At 43.4% G+C, this 14,305-nt stretch overlaps 1 protein-coding gene across 2 annotated transcripts; it reads right to left on the minus strand.

Moving 5' to 3' along the window:
• Positions 1-6,904: 6,904 nt before the first annotated feature.
• gdf6a (growth differentiation factor 6a) lies at positions 6,905-14,305 on the minus strand. Of its 2 annotated transcripts, none has more exons than XM_058646690.1 (2): positions 13,468-14,305; positions 6,905-9,281 (listed from the first exon to the last, which is right to left on the minus strand). In XM_058646690.1, exons 1-2 carry the CDS (start codon positions 13,826-13,828, stop codon positions 8,377-8,379), a joined length of 1,266 nt encoding a protein of 421 aa, XP_058502673.1. In that variant the 5' UTR covers positions 13,829-14,305; the 3' UTR covers positions 6,905-8,376. The 2 variants fall into 2 exon arrangements, with proteins under 2 accessions (XP_058502673.1, XP_058502672.1); XM_058646689.1 differs by having other exon boundaries at positions 6,905-9,344; positions 13,468-14,302.

Genomic DNA, 14,305 nt, shown 5'->3' on the forward strand with positions numbered 1-14,305 from the left:
GGACATGCTGAAATGCTGTGTTTTCTTTTCTGTCCAGTATACATTAAGTTGAATGTAACAGAGGTTAATTCAATACACTCCTGCAAGCTCAGCACCACAGCTGCAATCTCTGTCTATCAGTTTGAACAACCTTCAACTCAGTGGCCATTTTTGTTCAAATTAGAAATAGAGTTAGGTGTCTCTGAGTTTGTACTGTAAAATAATGCATGTCGCGCAGGTCATTCAGGACAACTAAACTTAAAAGGGGAAGTTTTATAGTTCCATCATGAAACTTTAACAGGATCAGTTTTTAACAGGATCAGTTACGGGTATTTACTCACCATTTTAGAAAAAAAATATGTCATGTTCACTGTCTTTTATTTCCTCTATCACTCCTGCTCATAGTGGTATCTCTTCATCCTTTCATTTTGGACTGAGGATAGACTGGACTAGCTATCACCTCCTGAGGTTTTTTTGATGAGAAGAAAGGATCTAGACCATCTCAAGGATTTTTTAGTTAGAAAGTTAGAATAGTTACGAGTGACGGTCTTCCACCATAAAGGGTGTGGGTTTGATTCCCAGCTCCTTGGGCAAGACACTTAACCCCACATTGCTGCACATAAATGTGCCGTATGAAAGTGTGAGTGAGTGGCTTTAGTGTACAGCAGCTTTGAGTGTTCACCATGACTAGAAAAGCGCCATATAAATGAGTTGTTTTTTTAAAAGAGAGGACTAGTGTTCAAGCAGAGGTCAGATGAAAAGTGGCTCTTAAGTTATTCAGACAGCAGTAACAAACCAGTATTTTGCTAATATAGACAGAGTCTACGAAAGACGGGAAACAAAGACAGAAATAGAGAAGGGTCAGACAGAGGGAGAGGAATGCTGTTTACTCATTGCACTCATCCATAAGAGGGCTCCATCTCAACAGTGAGTCGACTGGACGTTCCCTTGAGTTCAGCACAGCATCCAGCCAACAACACCCCCACCCACACACACACACACACACACCCACCCACACACACAAACACACACTCACTTCCTTCTCCTCACCAACCCCCCCGACCCTAAACTGCTACCACTTTACCGACACAAAAAGATGCAGCATGGCACTTTCCTTTTCACCCTAGCATGCAGCACCCTCCTCACCACCAACCCATCCCCACACCCTCACAACACACACACACACACACACACCCCTGGCCTCCCCCCTTTCCCACCTTTGTATCAGTTGAAAGGCATATGGTTACTGCCATCCGATTCCCCCTGGCTGAAAGTGCCTTTCACTTTACCGCAGTTCAAAAAGAGGTCAGACTACAGCAAACAGAAATATTGTGTGAGAGCTCACTTTTTGTGCCTGAGTGAAGAGATGTGAGCGACACAATAATAGCAAAGGAGAGGAAGAGAGAGAGAGAGAGTCCATGATAAAGTTACATCTGGTCAAACAAACCTCACTCCATTCCTCATGCCAGAGCAGGAGAATTTATGTTGTAGTGAATAAAGAGCAGCATTTGAGAGAATTGACAGAAACTAACCTCAGACATGGTCAGCCATACATCATTCATTCATCTCCACATCCATGCGTTCAGTTTTCAAGCCAGGTCGGATTTCCCCGGTGTAGTTCAAACAGCTGCAGGCGAAATGTTGCTGTGTGCAGACACTGCACCGGGTTCTTGCAGTGAAGTCAAACACATCCAGGAATGAGAAAACAGGGGTTTCCTGTCTGAGGTGAGTGCCACAATGAGAAAATCAATCAGCAGTGGGCAGGTCAGGTTGATAGGAACGAGGTGTCAGAAATATCACAGAGGCCGGTGTGTGTAACACGACGAGGCAGTGTTTCAGTCACCACCCCTGGGTCCTCTGGGCTATCTAGTCTCTCTCACTCTCTTTGTGCTACTCTGGTAAATGATTAATAATGAGTGTTCCTCCGTTGACCTTGTTTGTTAAAAGACTTGTACCTGACAACTTTCCACAGTTTATGCACGAAAGGAAAGCTATTTCTGACACAGACAAGGGCCTACTCCAATTTCAGAACGTCTCCCTCCACCACTTAAGCGAGTCATAAAATGAGCCGAGCACTTTGAAGCTTTGCGAACGCTACCCCAGTGTCCCTATTGTTAACCTTAATAATTGTAGCTGTGAGTTTCAGGATAAATTTTCAGTCCGCAGCCCTGTAATTAGGCTGCCTATTCAGGCACCAATTTATGACCATTATTTTTCTTGGCACAAAAGCTACTGAGCTAAAGATTTGATTTCCAAATGGGAACTCTGGGGAACCACACCAAAACAGCCTCTGGAAAGAAACCACGCAGCCAAAGAGTCTTCAGCACTTCAAACACTTCTCTGTAAACTAAAAGAGATTAATTCTGAAAAGCTAACTGCTGTTTACTTTGCCCTTTATGATGGTTCCTTTTAGTAGGATAACATTTGGTGAGAAAGTGTCAGACTTGGTTTTACTCAAGGCCGACGGCTTCCTTGTACACCAGGGACCTTTTTGAGGAGGTCTTCTCCCAGCAACCTTCCTCCAAACTCCTTCAATCTTTCCTTTGGGAACAGAGTGGCGGCCGACCTGGAAGCGTGCCTTGTTCCACGGGGCCATCAAACATTTATTCATCTCATACGCCGCTGCCAACAGCCTCAGTCACAGCCTTGGGCACAGCAGTGAGCTGGGTGAAGGCAGGGCAGGTCAGTCACAGTTATGACAGTCATATAAAAGATAATGCACGGAATTTATATGCGTTTCTTTCTTTTTTTGCCATGCACAAACTCAAGCAAGTGTGTGTGTGTGTGTTTGTGTATTGGGGGAATGAGGTGGTGAGGGTTTTTATCCCTGAACACAGCCTTGCACCATAAATCCATCCCTCATTGGGAAGACAAAATGAAAATGGCCCCATCATAAAACATCTGTAATGGCTCCATCCACCACCAACACATAATGGGGCAATTACCAAGAAGGGGGCTGGGACAGCACGAAGCCTTTAGCGCTCTTTGGTACACCACACAAGGCTTTGGTGTGTGCATTTGTGTCTCATATGTATGCAGTATGTCTGTTCGCATGTGTTTGTGCTTCCTCTCAGCTCAGGACCACATATGTGAAGAAAGAATGAATGATATCACAAAGGACCCACCACTCACCATTACCTGTTCATTGACCCGGACCCTGTTCCCCCAAGAAACCTTTCTGTCAATTTTGGACAATGACAGACAGGCACATCTAATCTGAAATTGCATTATTGATGCCTGATCTGTTGCGCGGCCCAGCCTTAACCCTGTGTCTCCCACACCTCGTAATCAAGCGTAATTGAGGTTAACTGTACGGCACGGCTGAAACGCTAGACAGGTAAGCCACAGCTTCTCTTGATTAATGTAGTGTGTTAGTGTTCTGGGCTCTGACCTTTTGAGATAGGCCAGGCACCATTTTTAAGTGAAAGCTCTGCCTCTGCCGAGTTGTGGAGTTGTCCATCAAGTCCTCCTGCACCACGCCACCCTCCACCCCACCGTCACCCCCTCCCTCCAAAGTCAGATCCTTGTCTTGCTGCCTCACTGCCCCTGACTTATGTTTGTTTGCCTACACGTCTCGTTTTACAATGCAGAACCAAAATCGCTTTTTCTTTACCACCCAGGGTCCTTTTTAATTTGGGTATGTCTTGTGTTGAGGAGTGAAATGATAATGGGCATTGATTGAGCGTGGATCAGCAGAGAACGGATTGTGGTGTGGACTCTTTTTAAACTCTCGACTTGTGAAACCCATTTTTGAGTATTCCGGAGCTGCTTTGCCGTCCCATTCCTGTCTTCTCCCTTTGACATTACAAGTCAAAGACCAAATTTGTCCAGTGAATGCCATTGTCCAGCCACAATTGGTCAACAACCCTCCCTCTCCTCTCCACAAGCCGCTGTGGATGTGAATTGGCAGCGAGGTCATGTCCTTGCCTTGCTCCCAAACATAAGCATTGTCCAAGTTAACTAAGTAAATTTACTTTTGACTCAAGCCCATTCAGACCCTCAGACAAACACACAGATACACTCAAAAAAGAGAGGATGAACTGCAAGCATACAAAAAGAGGATCTTCCTCTCTGCAGAGATTTGTTGGAGAACCTTAAGGTGTGCTTGTTAATCAGAGATGGCGAGGACCTGGGTCACCATCTGTAACATAGACCAGGGGCAGTAAATGGATGAGGAGGGGGTGAAAGGGCACCTTCAGACATTCCTTTAGAAAATAAACAGAAGAAAAACGGGCTTCCCTGGACAGGTATTAATATATAGCTGAAGTTGTGACTTTTTGAATGCATCTGATGTCATATGTGGAGGTTCTAAGGTGCAATGACTTACATATAAGTTAATCATCCTCACATTTCAAATGCACAGTTGGGAGTGAGTTTAATGCAATTAGCAGGTTATCAGTGGTGAAGTGGAGGTGTCCGCTGTCTTCCTGTTACCGTATGGTCCGACAGGAGGGAGGGGATGGTTTTCTGTCGCACCACAGAAAGGAGCAGTGGAAAAGGCAGGCAGATGCCCCCTTGGAGGAAAACACCCATCTCTTTTGTTACACACATGGCTGCTCTGTCTGGGCTTTATTAGCTATCTATATCTGCTCCAACAACAGCACCAAGTGTATTTTTGTTGGTTTTTTGGAGAAACAAATGTCATCAGAACACATTTTTGCTCTTTTTCATTAAGGAGTTGACAAAATGGAATAACAGGGAGGGGGGTAAAAAAAAAAGAAAAATGTAGTGACCTCTGGCATTAAGGCACAAGCAAGTGTATTTAATGTTTGGTTCCGCCCCTGCTTTTGTGTTGAAGCCAGTGGTTCAATGAAAGGCAGCAGTAGGGGTCACTTCAGGCATCTGCTGCTCTCCTGCACCACTCAACTGTCCATCTGTGTACGCCACTGCCCTTCTGTCTCACACTCACGCACACGCACAGACACGCAAATACATATAGCAATGCGCACTTCTTGAAAGACGTTGCATGCAAATGCTCAACTTGTTTATTGTACAGACAGTTTTTTTTTGTTTTACTCTGTGTCCTTTAGGTTGCTGAGAAGCACCACCTTGCCCTGGCCTGTGTTCTGCAAAGCATAATGGTGGGAAACCAGAGAAGGTGGAACAACTCGAAAGCCAAAACAAAATCTATGAGCCGAGAAACAGTCATTGACAAATGCGTAATAAGTTCTTGCTGGATTTTATCAGTAAGCTCGCACTTTAAATGTCAGACCTTGGCAGTGACCAGGCTCCCCCTTTTTTCTCCTTCTCTTTTATACATTCAAATTGCATCCATTCAGCAACGTCAAGCTCAAGATCTAAGTCTCCAAGATAGATTTTCTAATACTCCTTTAACAAATCTCTGTCCTTGCTGTCTGGAAGATCAGTCTAATTTATGTCTTTCCTGTCACTGATGAGGACACTACTGATAACAGAAAGGTTAAGTATGAAGAACATTTATGTTTTGGTACAAGATGTTTTTTTTTTTTTTTGGAGACACTCCTGGGCTTTTCACTCAGAGAAAGGCATAGTAGATTTTCTCTTGTGCAGCTTTAAAATTCTCTAAAAAGGAGCCTCCACACACAGATGTGGGGTGTCAAGACTATTTGTGTTATACATTCTCCACATTTCTGATGAACAGGACCCGTCTCTTTGCCATTTTCAGTTTGCTTGGACTAATATATTAGGACCAAGTTTCAAATAAACACAAGTGTCTTTTTTTTTCCTGGGTCTCTCTCCGCCTCAGTGTGGAGTGGAGGGACAATAAGGTGGTTGTGATGAAGAACTTTATTGGAACGTTTAACTTAAGAATGAGGGATTGAAGCGGGTAAACAAAGCATTCCTTTCCCTTTCATCACCGTTTAACTGTTCCCCTAACAGTCGGTCTCACCTCCAGGCCAGTGCCCGTCAGACCGGGAGACTTGTCAAATAAATATAAATCAAAAAGTAAAGCTTTATCTCACGAGTTACCATGCAGTCGCTTTTCTAATCCACAATCAGACGCAAAGCCCTCGTCTCATTTCTGGCACGGGGCAGAGACTCTTGGTGTGGTGATGAATGTGGAGCATATCTCCCAGAGTGCACTTGTGTGAGCAGGACAGCTCAGCTCATATAGTAGCACCCCAGCGATGGTGTTCCAGACATGTAGCCTGGGGGGGCCATTTGGTTATACTCAAGGGAATAGTTGTTGTGTCAGTCATTTGCAGCGACTGCTAAAGAGTGCACTTAGCATCCTCTGTTTCCCCCTAGCAAACATGTGGGGAGTGACATGATACTGTACAAGAGCCTGGACAACATATAACATTTCAAAGCAATTTCCTAATTGTTTCCAGGCCAAGGTCGATAGCCTATATGGAAGCAATCCCTTCTTTCAAACTCCTTCTTTTTTTTTTCTTTTTTTTTTTCCTCATCCACAGATTGCATTAAAGTGTTAAGTAAACTTGACCCAGGCAGGGCTAATTCATTGGGAAAGAGTGGGAGTTCATACATTTGGTGCCATATCAGTGACAGTCAGTGGATTTCCTTCTGCCTGGATGGTCACCATATGTTTATTTGGTTTTTGTGGCGCTCCATACTGAGGAAGCCAGTCACTGTCATTTGTTGTCTGTGATGACAGTGAGAGGAACTTTAGCTATAGGTTAAATGTGTATGTGCTCCATATGCACTGCACGATGAGAAAGTCACTATGATTACAGTCATCCAACACTGTCATAATATAGCATTTCCCATCATTAAAAAGAATGGCTGTCTCCTCAGAATGTGTTATCATAAGTATGAGCGTAATCTCAGCAGATTCATCACTGGGGAGGGGATAATAAATTTAGACACTATCCAAGTCACAACATTTTATCGGTCCATGGATGAAAAACATAAAACATCATTGTCTTTTTTTTTTTCTTTAAGATGTACAATACAAATGATTCGATTTTGTTGGTATATATCAGAGTCTTGAAAACATGTTTTTAATGAATTAAAATGAAAATGAAAAATAATCATCAGAAATACCAGGCTGTTGACTTTGTTTCGAATTTTATTTGTACAGTAATGGTGTGGAGTAGTATCCAGTAATATAAGTATATAAATGATCTTATATATCATTGTAAAAGCTCTTAACACTCTAACTGAATGCACCTCAAAACTCAGATCCTATATGCATTTATGAGGTAGACATTAATAATGGTATTTTTCACCCTCTGCAAAACAAACAAACTAAAAGAAAACGAATACACCTTAAATTACTCTTGTCAATGTAAGAAATATATGATTATCACGGAACTCTGTACATCACAAATAATAAAATAATTATAGAATAAAAATTATACCGATTTGAGTGCATTTTGTATATTTACAAAGAAATGCCGTTTTCCTCATTTCTTCATTCGTTGCACTTTGTAAAGTTTTCCACTGTACAAATATTTACAGCTCAAAAGAAAAAAAAATAATAATGAACAGCAGTGCATTCAAAGCTAATGTGCATTTAAATATCGTCTCGCTTGTTAGTCTGTCTGTCGTTCTTTCTGAATAGTTTCTTCATCAGAGGACAAACAAACTCTCTCGCTGACAGCGTGTCCTTGACGCAGTCAGTTGTGGAAGTGCATTTCGTAAAGATGCAGACGTTTCTCTTTCTTCCTTCCTTCCTTCCTTCCTTCTTTCCTTTCATCCATTCACTCTTTACTTCTTCAGCAACACGCAGGCACGAATCTGGTTCTGTGTCCTTCTCTGGCCGCAAAGGAGCACGACGCGTCTCTGCGCCTCTGAACGGGTTTAGGCCAAAACAAGTCAACCCAGTGTGTATGTGTGTGTGTGTGTGTGTGTGTGTGTGTGTGATAGATTAGACATTCACCCGCGTTAAGTTTATATTACTTAACTTTAAAAAAATATTTATTTACTTGTTTGCTTATATATTTGGAGAACAGGCACTTGCTCGGGCCCTGAAGAATCCGGCCTGACAGGCGCAGGATCACACGGCAGAGCTGCGACTAAAAGCGCTGCCAGGGCGGACAGAGCCCACTGTCCTGCGGCCTCGGCACGAACAGGTGCACACTCTGACTCAGTGGGGTTCCCTGCTCGTACATTTCGCTCGCCTTCAGTCAGATCACACACCATTTTCCCCAATCTCTGTTATCCACAAGGACGAGTCTCACGGTGGGAAACAAAGGTCTGTTTGATGAGTGACAACTGCTCGCGTGGATGGGAGTGTATTCTGTACGTTAACACTTTAAAGGCAGAGTGTGTAAATAAATGTGACTGTAATAAATAGGAGATATTCGCCTCTCGTGCCATCCCTTTCCAAAGGCGCGTCATGCGTAAAAGCATTTCAGACCTTTAAGGACTTTATGTTCAACCTGGGACCCATCAAGACACACTTTTTGATTTGTTTCTGTCTTTGAAAGTGTTTTAAAAAAAAAATAATGGCCGCTACCTGCACCCACACTGCTCCACCACCATGTCCTCGTACTGTTTGTATACCACGTTATTGCCCGAGTCTATGTAGAGGATGCTGATGGGGCTGAGTTTGGTGGGGACGCAGCAGCTAGGCGGGGTGCTGTTGGGGTCCATGGAGTTCATGAGCGTCTGTATGATGGCGTGGTTGGTCGGCTCGAGGTGCGACCTGAGGGGGAAGTCGCACACCCCCTCGCAGTGGTACGCCTCGTAATCCAGGGGCGCGATGATCCAGTCGTCCCAGCCCAGCTCTTTGAAATTCACATGCAGCGCCTTTTTGCTGCATCTGGATTTCGATTTCTTCCCGTGCCTCTTCCCGTGTCGGTTGCTCAGCGCCGTCCTGCGACGACGCCGAGGTCCGTCGCCCTTGACCCGCCTCAGCGGAACCCCCTCCTCCTCTGCGGCCTTCACCGCCTCCTCCTTCTTCTTCTCGCTCACCGACCTCCGCGACTTGATCTTCTCCTTCATCTCGTTGAACAGGTTCTCCCTCTTCTTGGAGCGAGTGTAAACCACCAGGATGGCCTTCTCCTGCTGGGACCGACCACCCCTGTCCAACCCCAGCTGCCTCAGATCCACCTCGGTGTCCGATTTGCCAAGAGTGGCCCTGAGCTGGAAGCAGAGCTGCTTCCCCTGCTGGTAGCGATGATGGTGAGGGTGGTGAAAGTGATGCTGTTGTGCTTTAAACATGTCCCACACGTCCAAAACCTCCCAGCCTGACTTAGTGGAGTCCAGCGGGTCCAGAGACCTGGAGTCCAGTAGCCTGTCCGAGCGGCACGAGTGGACATGGATGTCGTAGAGGCCCGTGGTCTGTAGAGAAGCCTGCAAATCCCCGGGCGCTCTCCTGAATATCCTTAATTCCGCCCCGACCAGCTCCTCTTGGTCTGAAAGGGTTGAGACATCAAACAGATACTTTTGTCTTCGCAGTGGAGAGTGCAAAAGATCGTCTGCAAGGATAAAAGAAAGAAATAATTGCAGTCAGATTCACTTAGGGTGTACAGTGTTCAGGGGGAGGGAGGGGGACTCACATTCTCCCACAGAGGCCTTCCACCCCAAACCCACCCCCCACCCCTCTCTCTTCCTCTCTTTCTTGTTTTCAAATGTCTACCCTGAACCTGCCTGAAACAAACCACAGCTGACAAGTCCTCAGTCTAGATGAGAATGAAAAAAAAAAACCCTCGCAGTTAACACCAAGTTTATTGCTGATATAAGACTTTGTTGGTTATCCTACCTTTTGAACCCACGTTGACCCTTTCTCTCCCCACGATGCACTCTGATTTGTTCACAGTCCAACACAATTCTCGTGGACATAACATATTTTAGAACGCGAGAAGAATCAACGAGGGTTCAGTTTACAAAACATGCTTCCAAATTGCTTTTCCTCACTTTCCTCAATTTCATTTCCTGCATATATACTTTTTTTTTTCCCCCACAAGAACAATTTAACATCTTATTATGGCGTAAATCAAACAAACTCGATGCCACGCGCAGGAATGATGAAACCTCGCGTGCTCCACGGCGCCGTGATTACACATTTTGTGTTTTTACACATCTGTCAGACAGCTCAGAAGTTTTGCTTCTAACTTTTGCAGCAACAATAATCCAATAAAGGCGAGCGATGTTTTAATTCCACGTCACTTTTAATCAAATGCAGCGTGTTTTAATGAAAATGGCTCTGCTTTCATTTCACATGCTGACAGATTGATTCTTAATTTCCACCACTTTGGCAGAGAGGAAGCAAACGTTTCCTTCTTTGCACCTTCGAAGGTCTTAAATCCAAGCAGCAGTCAGGGATGTGGTTAGGGGTTTCTCTCCCCCCCCCTTCTTCTTTTGGTAGAGAATTGAGACACATTAATTTGTTTGTTTTTTGGGTGCTTCCAGACACGTACAAATACACAATTAAATCATTTTCCCCTGCTGGATTTTGGAAAGACAATGCACAAAGAGGCACAACACATTATGAACATAAATATCAAACTCGTAGTATTTTAAGGTTTGGAAACGGTTTTGTTTCTTTGTACTTTTAAGAGGAAAAATCCACTAAAACGTGTTTTTCCACAATTTTCTGCTTCAAATCAATTTTTATATTTTATATAGAAAACGACTAAAAAAAAAAGGAAAAGCAGTCAATAAGGATTAAATTGGTCTCTCATTTCCTGCGGTTTCCTCCCATTTTTGACAATGTTCCAAAAGAAATTACTGTCAGTGGTTTTAGTAAAACGAAAAGCAGGGCATAAAGAATTTTTTTTTGTCCTGAAAAAGTAATATTATTTGTTTTTAAATTTCTACTTATTGCAAGAATGGGACAACCTAAAAGCGGGAATTTAAATGATTGTTGTTATCAATGATTTATTGTGTTTCTAAAAAATAAAACAATTAAAAATTAAAATAAATGAAAACATGTTGACTTGTTTTTTTTTAAATTGACTTGTCTACATAAAACAGTCATGTGATAATGACTCGTAAAACATGTTCTAAAGATTTTGAATCTCGTTGTCAGTTTCCCTCCGTGAACCCTGTCGAGTCCAACAGTAAAACAGCAGATTGAAACCTTGTGCTCGTTTGCCTTTGCGCGTATGGTCCACATTAGGTTTTTTATAAGACCTCAAACAAATCAAATACAAGTTCACCAAATAATTAACAGTTCTCAATTCCCATCTCCCTCATTAAAGCACTTCCCCTCTTATATTTCATTTCATCTCATCCTGCCAACGACAACATTCCCCTCCAAGTGCGCCTTCACGCACTGAACAGTCTGTGGATATTATTTAGAGATACGATTCGTGTTGACAGTTGAAAATGTACAACGTTGTCTTCATTTCATTATTATGTAAAAAAAGAAAGAAAAAATACCTTATTTATTACATATTAATGGTGGAGGGTGCAATGTTAATTATTTTGCTGAAGAAGAAGCATTTTGAGCTCTTGTGCTGCGTTTGTGTATATAGAAACACAAAAACATGTTTTTGTCATATCAGTCTCTGTTTAGAGAGAGAGAGAGGGAGAGAGAGAGAGGGGGAGAGAGAGAGGGAGGGAGGGAGATAGAGAGAGAGAGAGAGAGAGAGAGGTCGGGCTCCGCACCATCTGCGCTTTAATGAGTTACCCCAAGTGCCAGAAGTAATTTTCAGATCGGGGTTATTCTTTTCTGATCTTGCCTTTTCTGACCTCCAGGAAACACCCCGCCTGCTTTTATACGCAGATTCCATTTACCTACACAAGTGCGAAAGCCAAAGACGCAATAGATCACACACAGATGCCCCCCTGTGAAACCCTGTGTCTGCGCGGGTGAATCGTGCGTAAAAGACGGAAAAACCTGCTACTTTTACGCGTGGAAGAAAAAAAAAAACAAGTTGCCTCATGAAGGAGGAAAGAAAACTCCCAGCAGCTGAGGTTTGTTCACCAGTGCAATATGCAGTGCAGTACTTAAAGGGATGCTGGGAACTAAACTGAAGGCGCTGAGCTGAAACGACGTGGAGATAAAAACAGTACTTTAATGTAATTAATAAATAAATGATAAAATAACAACAATAATGAAAATTTCACAACTGTGGAAGTGCTCTTTTATGTTTTCTCTCCTCTCTGGGGATGTGCCCATCGTGGCCGAGCCGGGCCATCACGGCAGAATAGACAGTGTTTGATATGTTATGACATGGACACTCAATTAGATCACCGAGTTCAAATACTCCAGTCATCCGTTCGATGCCAAGCAGCTTTCAGAGAGTCCAGCTCGGGGTCAGAGCCAGTGACACATCACATCAAAATCACAGGAGAGAGTGAGGCGTTTTTCCTATCAGACCCGTCCACACTGCAAGAAATGGTCACACAAGTGCAACACTTGTTTTAATGTTCAATTGTTAAATGCCTCTCTAAAAACTGAGGACATGTGAGAGAATGTCACTCTGGTGGTTCACGATGTAGATTTCTCTAAATTAAAGTTGTGTTTAAATGTAATTCACAGAATTAAGGTGTTGGAGGAACAATAAATACTATTGTGCATCTCACAGTGTCCCCGAAAATTAACAAGAGGTTTTAAGCAGACTCTGAACCAAACGATGGGCATTTTTTGCAGCACGCACTCCGCGTCCTAGTGTTTGAGACAGGAGGGATTGGGAACGCAAACAAAGATAGCTTTTATTTCTCCAGCAAAGATTAACTCGGCTTGTGTCCCCTTGTGTGTGCTGGACGTGTTTGTGTTTATCAGATTGTGTTTGTCCTCGCAGGCCGCTCAAATCGCTTGGTTACACATGTTAACTGACCCAAACACCTGCTTCTCACGCCGTCCAGCTCTGTGCAGCTCCCTTTGTCATCACAAGCTGACCATAAAACCGGGCACCACGACGGCAACAGATTCGACTTTATAAAATAAAATTTTAGTTTGGTATAAAATTTCGTTCCATGTTATCAAACACATTGATTCATTCATAAAAAATCAAAAATGAAACAACCAACAAGGGCTTCAACATACTCCTAACGGAAAAAAACAACAAAAAACCTTCCCTCTTAATTCACGTGGAGTTTTGGAGCAGACGAGAGTTTGCAGCAGCTTGTGCTGACAGTGATTTACAGCCTTCATTTAGAGAGCGCCTCAATTAGTGTTTTATTGTCGTGTTCCACAGAGGTTAATTTAAGCGTAATAGAACTTATTCGGAAGCAAAAGCACATGTTTCTGTGACTGTGCGCCAAACCGGATTCCACCTAAACATCAAACATTGCTCGCAGCTCATCCTGCAAACCATCACAAATGCTATTTTCATTATTAATTGATATTTTGTCCCGGTTAAAGTGCGTTTGCCTTGTCTTTTTTTCGTGATTTAAAGTGTGCGTAAAAGTAGTCGCTGCGACTCTGATACAGTTTTTACGCATCACTTCTTTTGTTTACTTTGGACAAAGTGTATATATATGTATATACATATATATATATATATATATATATATATATATATATATATATATATATATTTAAAAAAATTAAACAGGACAACTATAAATGAGTCATTTGAAAGAGACAGACTTCTCACAGAATTATGCAAGACTGAGTTAATGGAGGTGAAGCATCGGACCGAAACCAACCTGTTCCTCTGTCCACAAAACTGGTGATGGTGTTGGCAGATTTAGAGGAGCGGAAAAAGCTTGCGTTTAGTCCGAGCTTTTCTGCAGCCGAGTATGTCCTGTATATAGAGAGCATGTATTCATGCGGCACAATAGCGTCCTTTGGGTCTTCTTTGTGGTGGCCCATGATAGGATGAGCAGACGCGAATATGTCCTTTAAGAATTTGGATGACCTCTGTCCGTCCTGATGGGGGATCCTCGCTCCCCTGTTCCTCCTCGGTGCAGACGGAGAGATGATAGCAGCAGACTGGAAACACGGTATATTCCCAAGGAAAACAAGGAGAAGGCCCAGATATAGCGTTACTACTCGAGACGCGTCCATGGCTGGAAGAGTAACCGCGGGAAAAGTTAGGAAACTCTTAGCTTTCTTATGCCCCCGCTCGGTGAAATTTGATTCTGGGGAGCCGCTGGAGCCGGAGATGGTGCTGCGCGTCAGGGTCGGAGAGCTGCTACTTTTGCGCTCTCTGGTCACACTAGAAGAAGTGCGTTTTGCGCTCTGGACTCCACACAAGAGCGAAGAGTGTTGGGCCGAGAGAAACACGCCCACATGGTCGCTCAGTGCGCGGCTCCCCGAACAATCCCATGGCAGACCTGCACACAGACGCGCACTAGAGCCAATGAACTGAAAAAAGGATAAAGACACGAGAGGACATGTGGGAACGGTTGTTGTTTTTGGTTAAACAGCCATACTGACCTGTCTATACCCACCCACAACTGGACGATTGTAAATTAAACATGATTCAATTTTGGGAAGAAAATTCCATTGTCTTTTGAGAGCGCACACTACAGGAAAGAGATG

This window comes from Solea solea, chromosome 13 (genome assembly GCF_958295425.1).
Source record: "Solea solea chromosome 13, fSolSol10.1, whole genome shotgun sequence".
Taxonomy (NCBI): Eukaryota; Metazoa; Chordata; class Actinopteri; order Pleuronectiformes; family Soleidae; genus Solea; species Solea solea.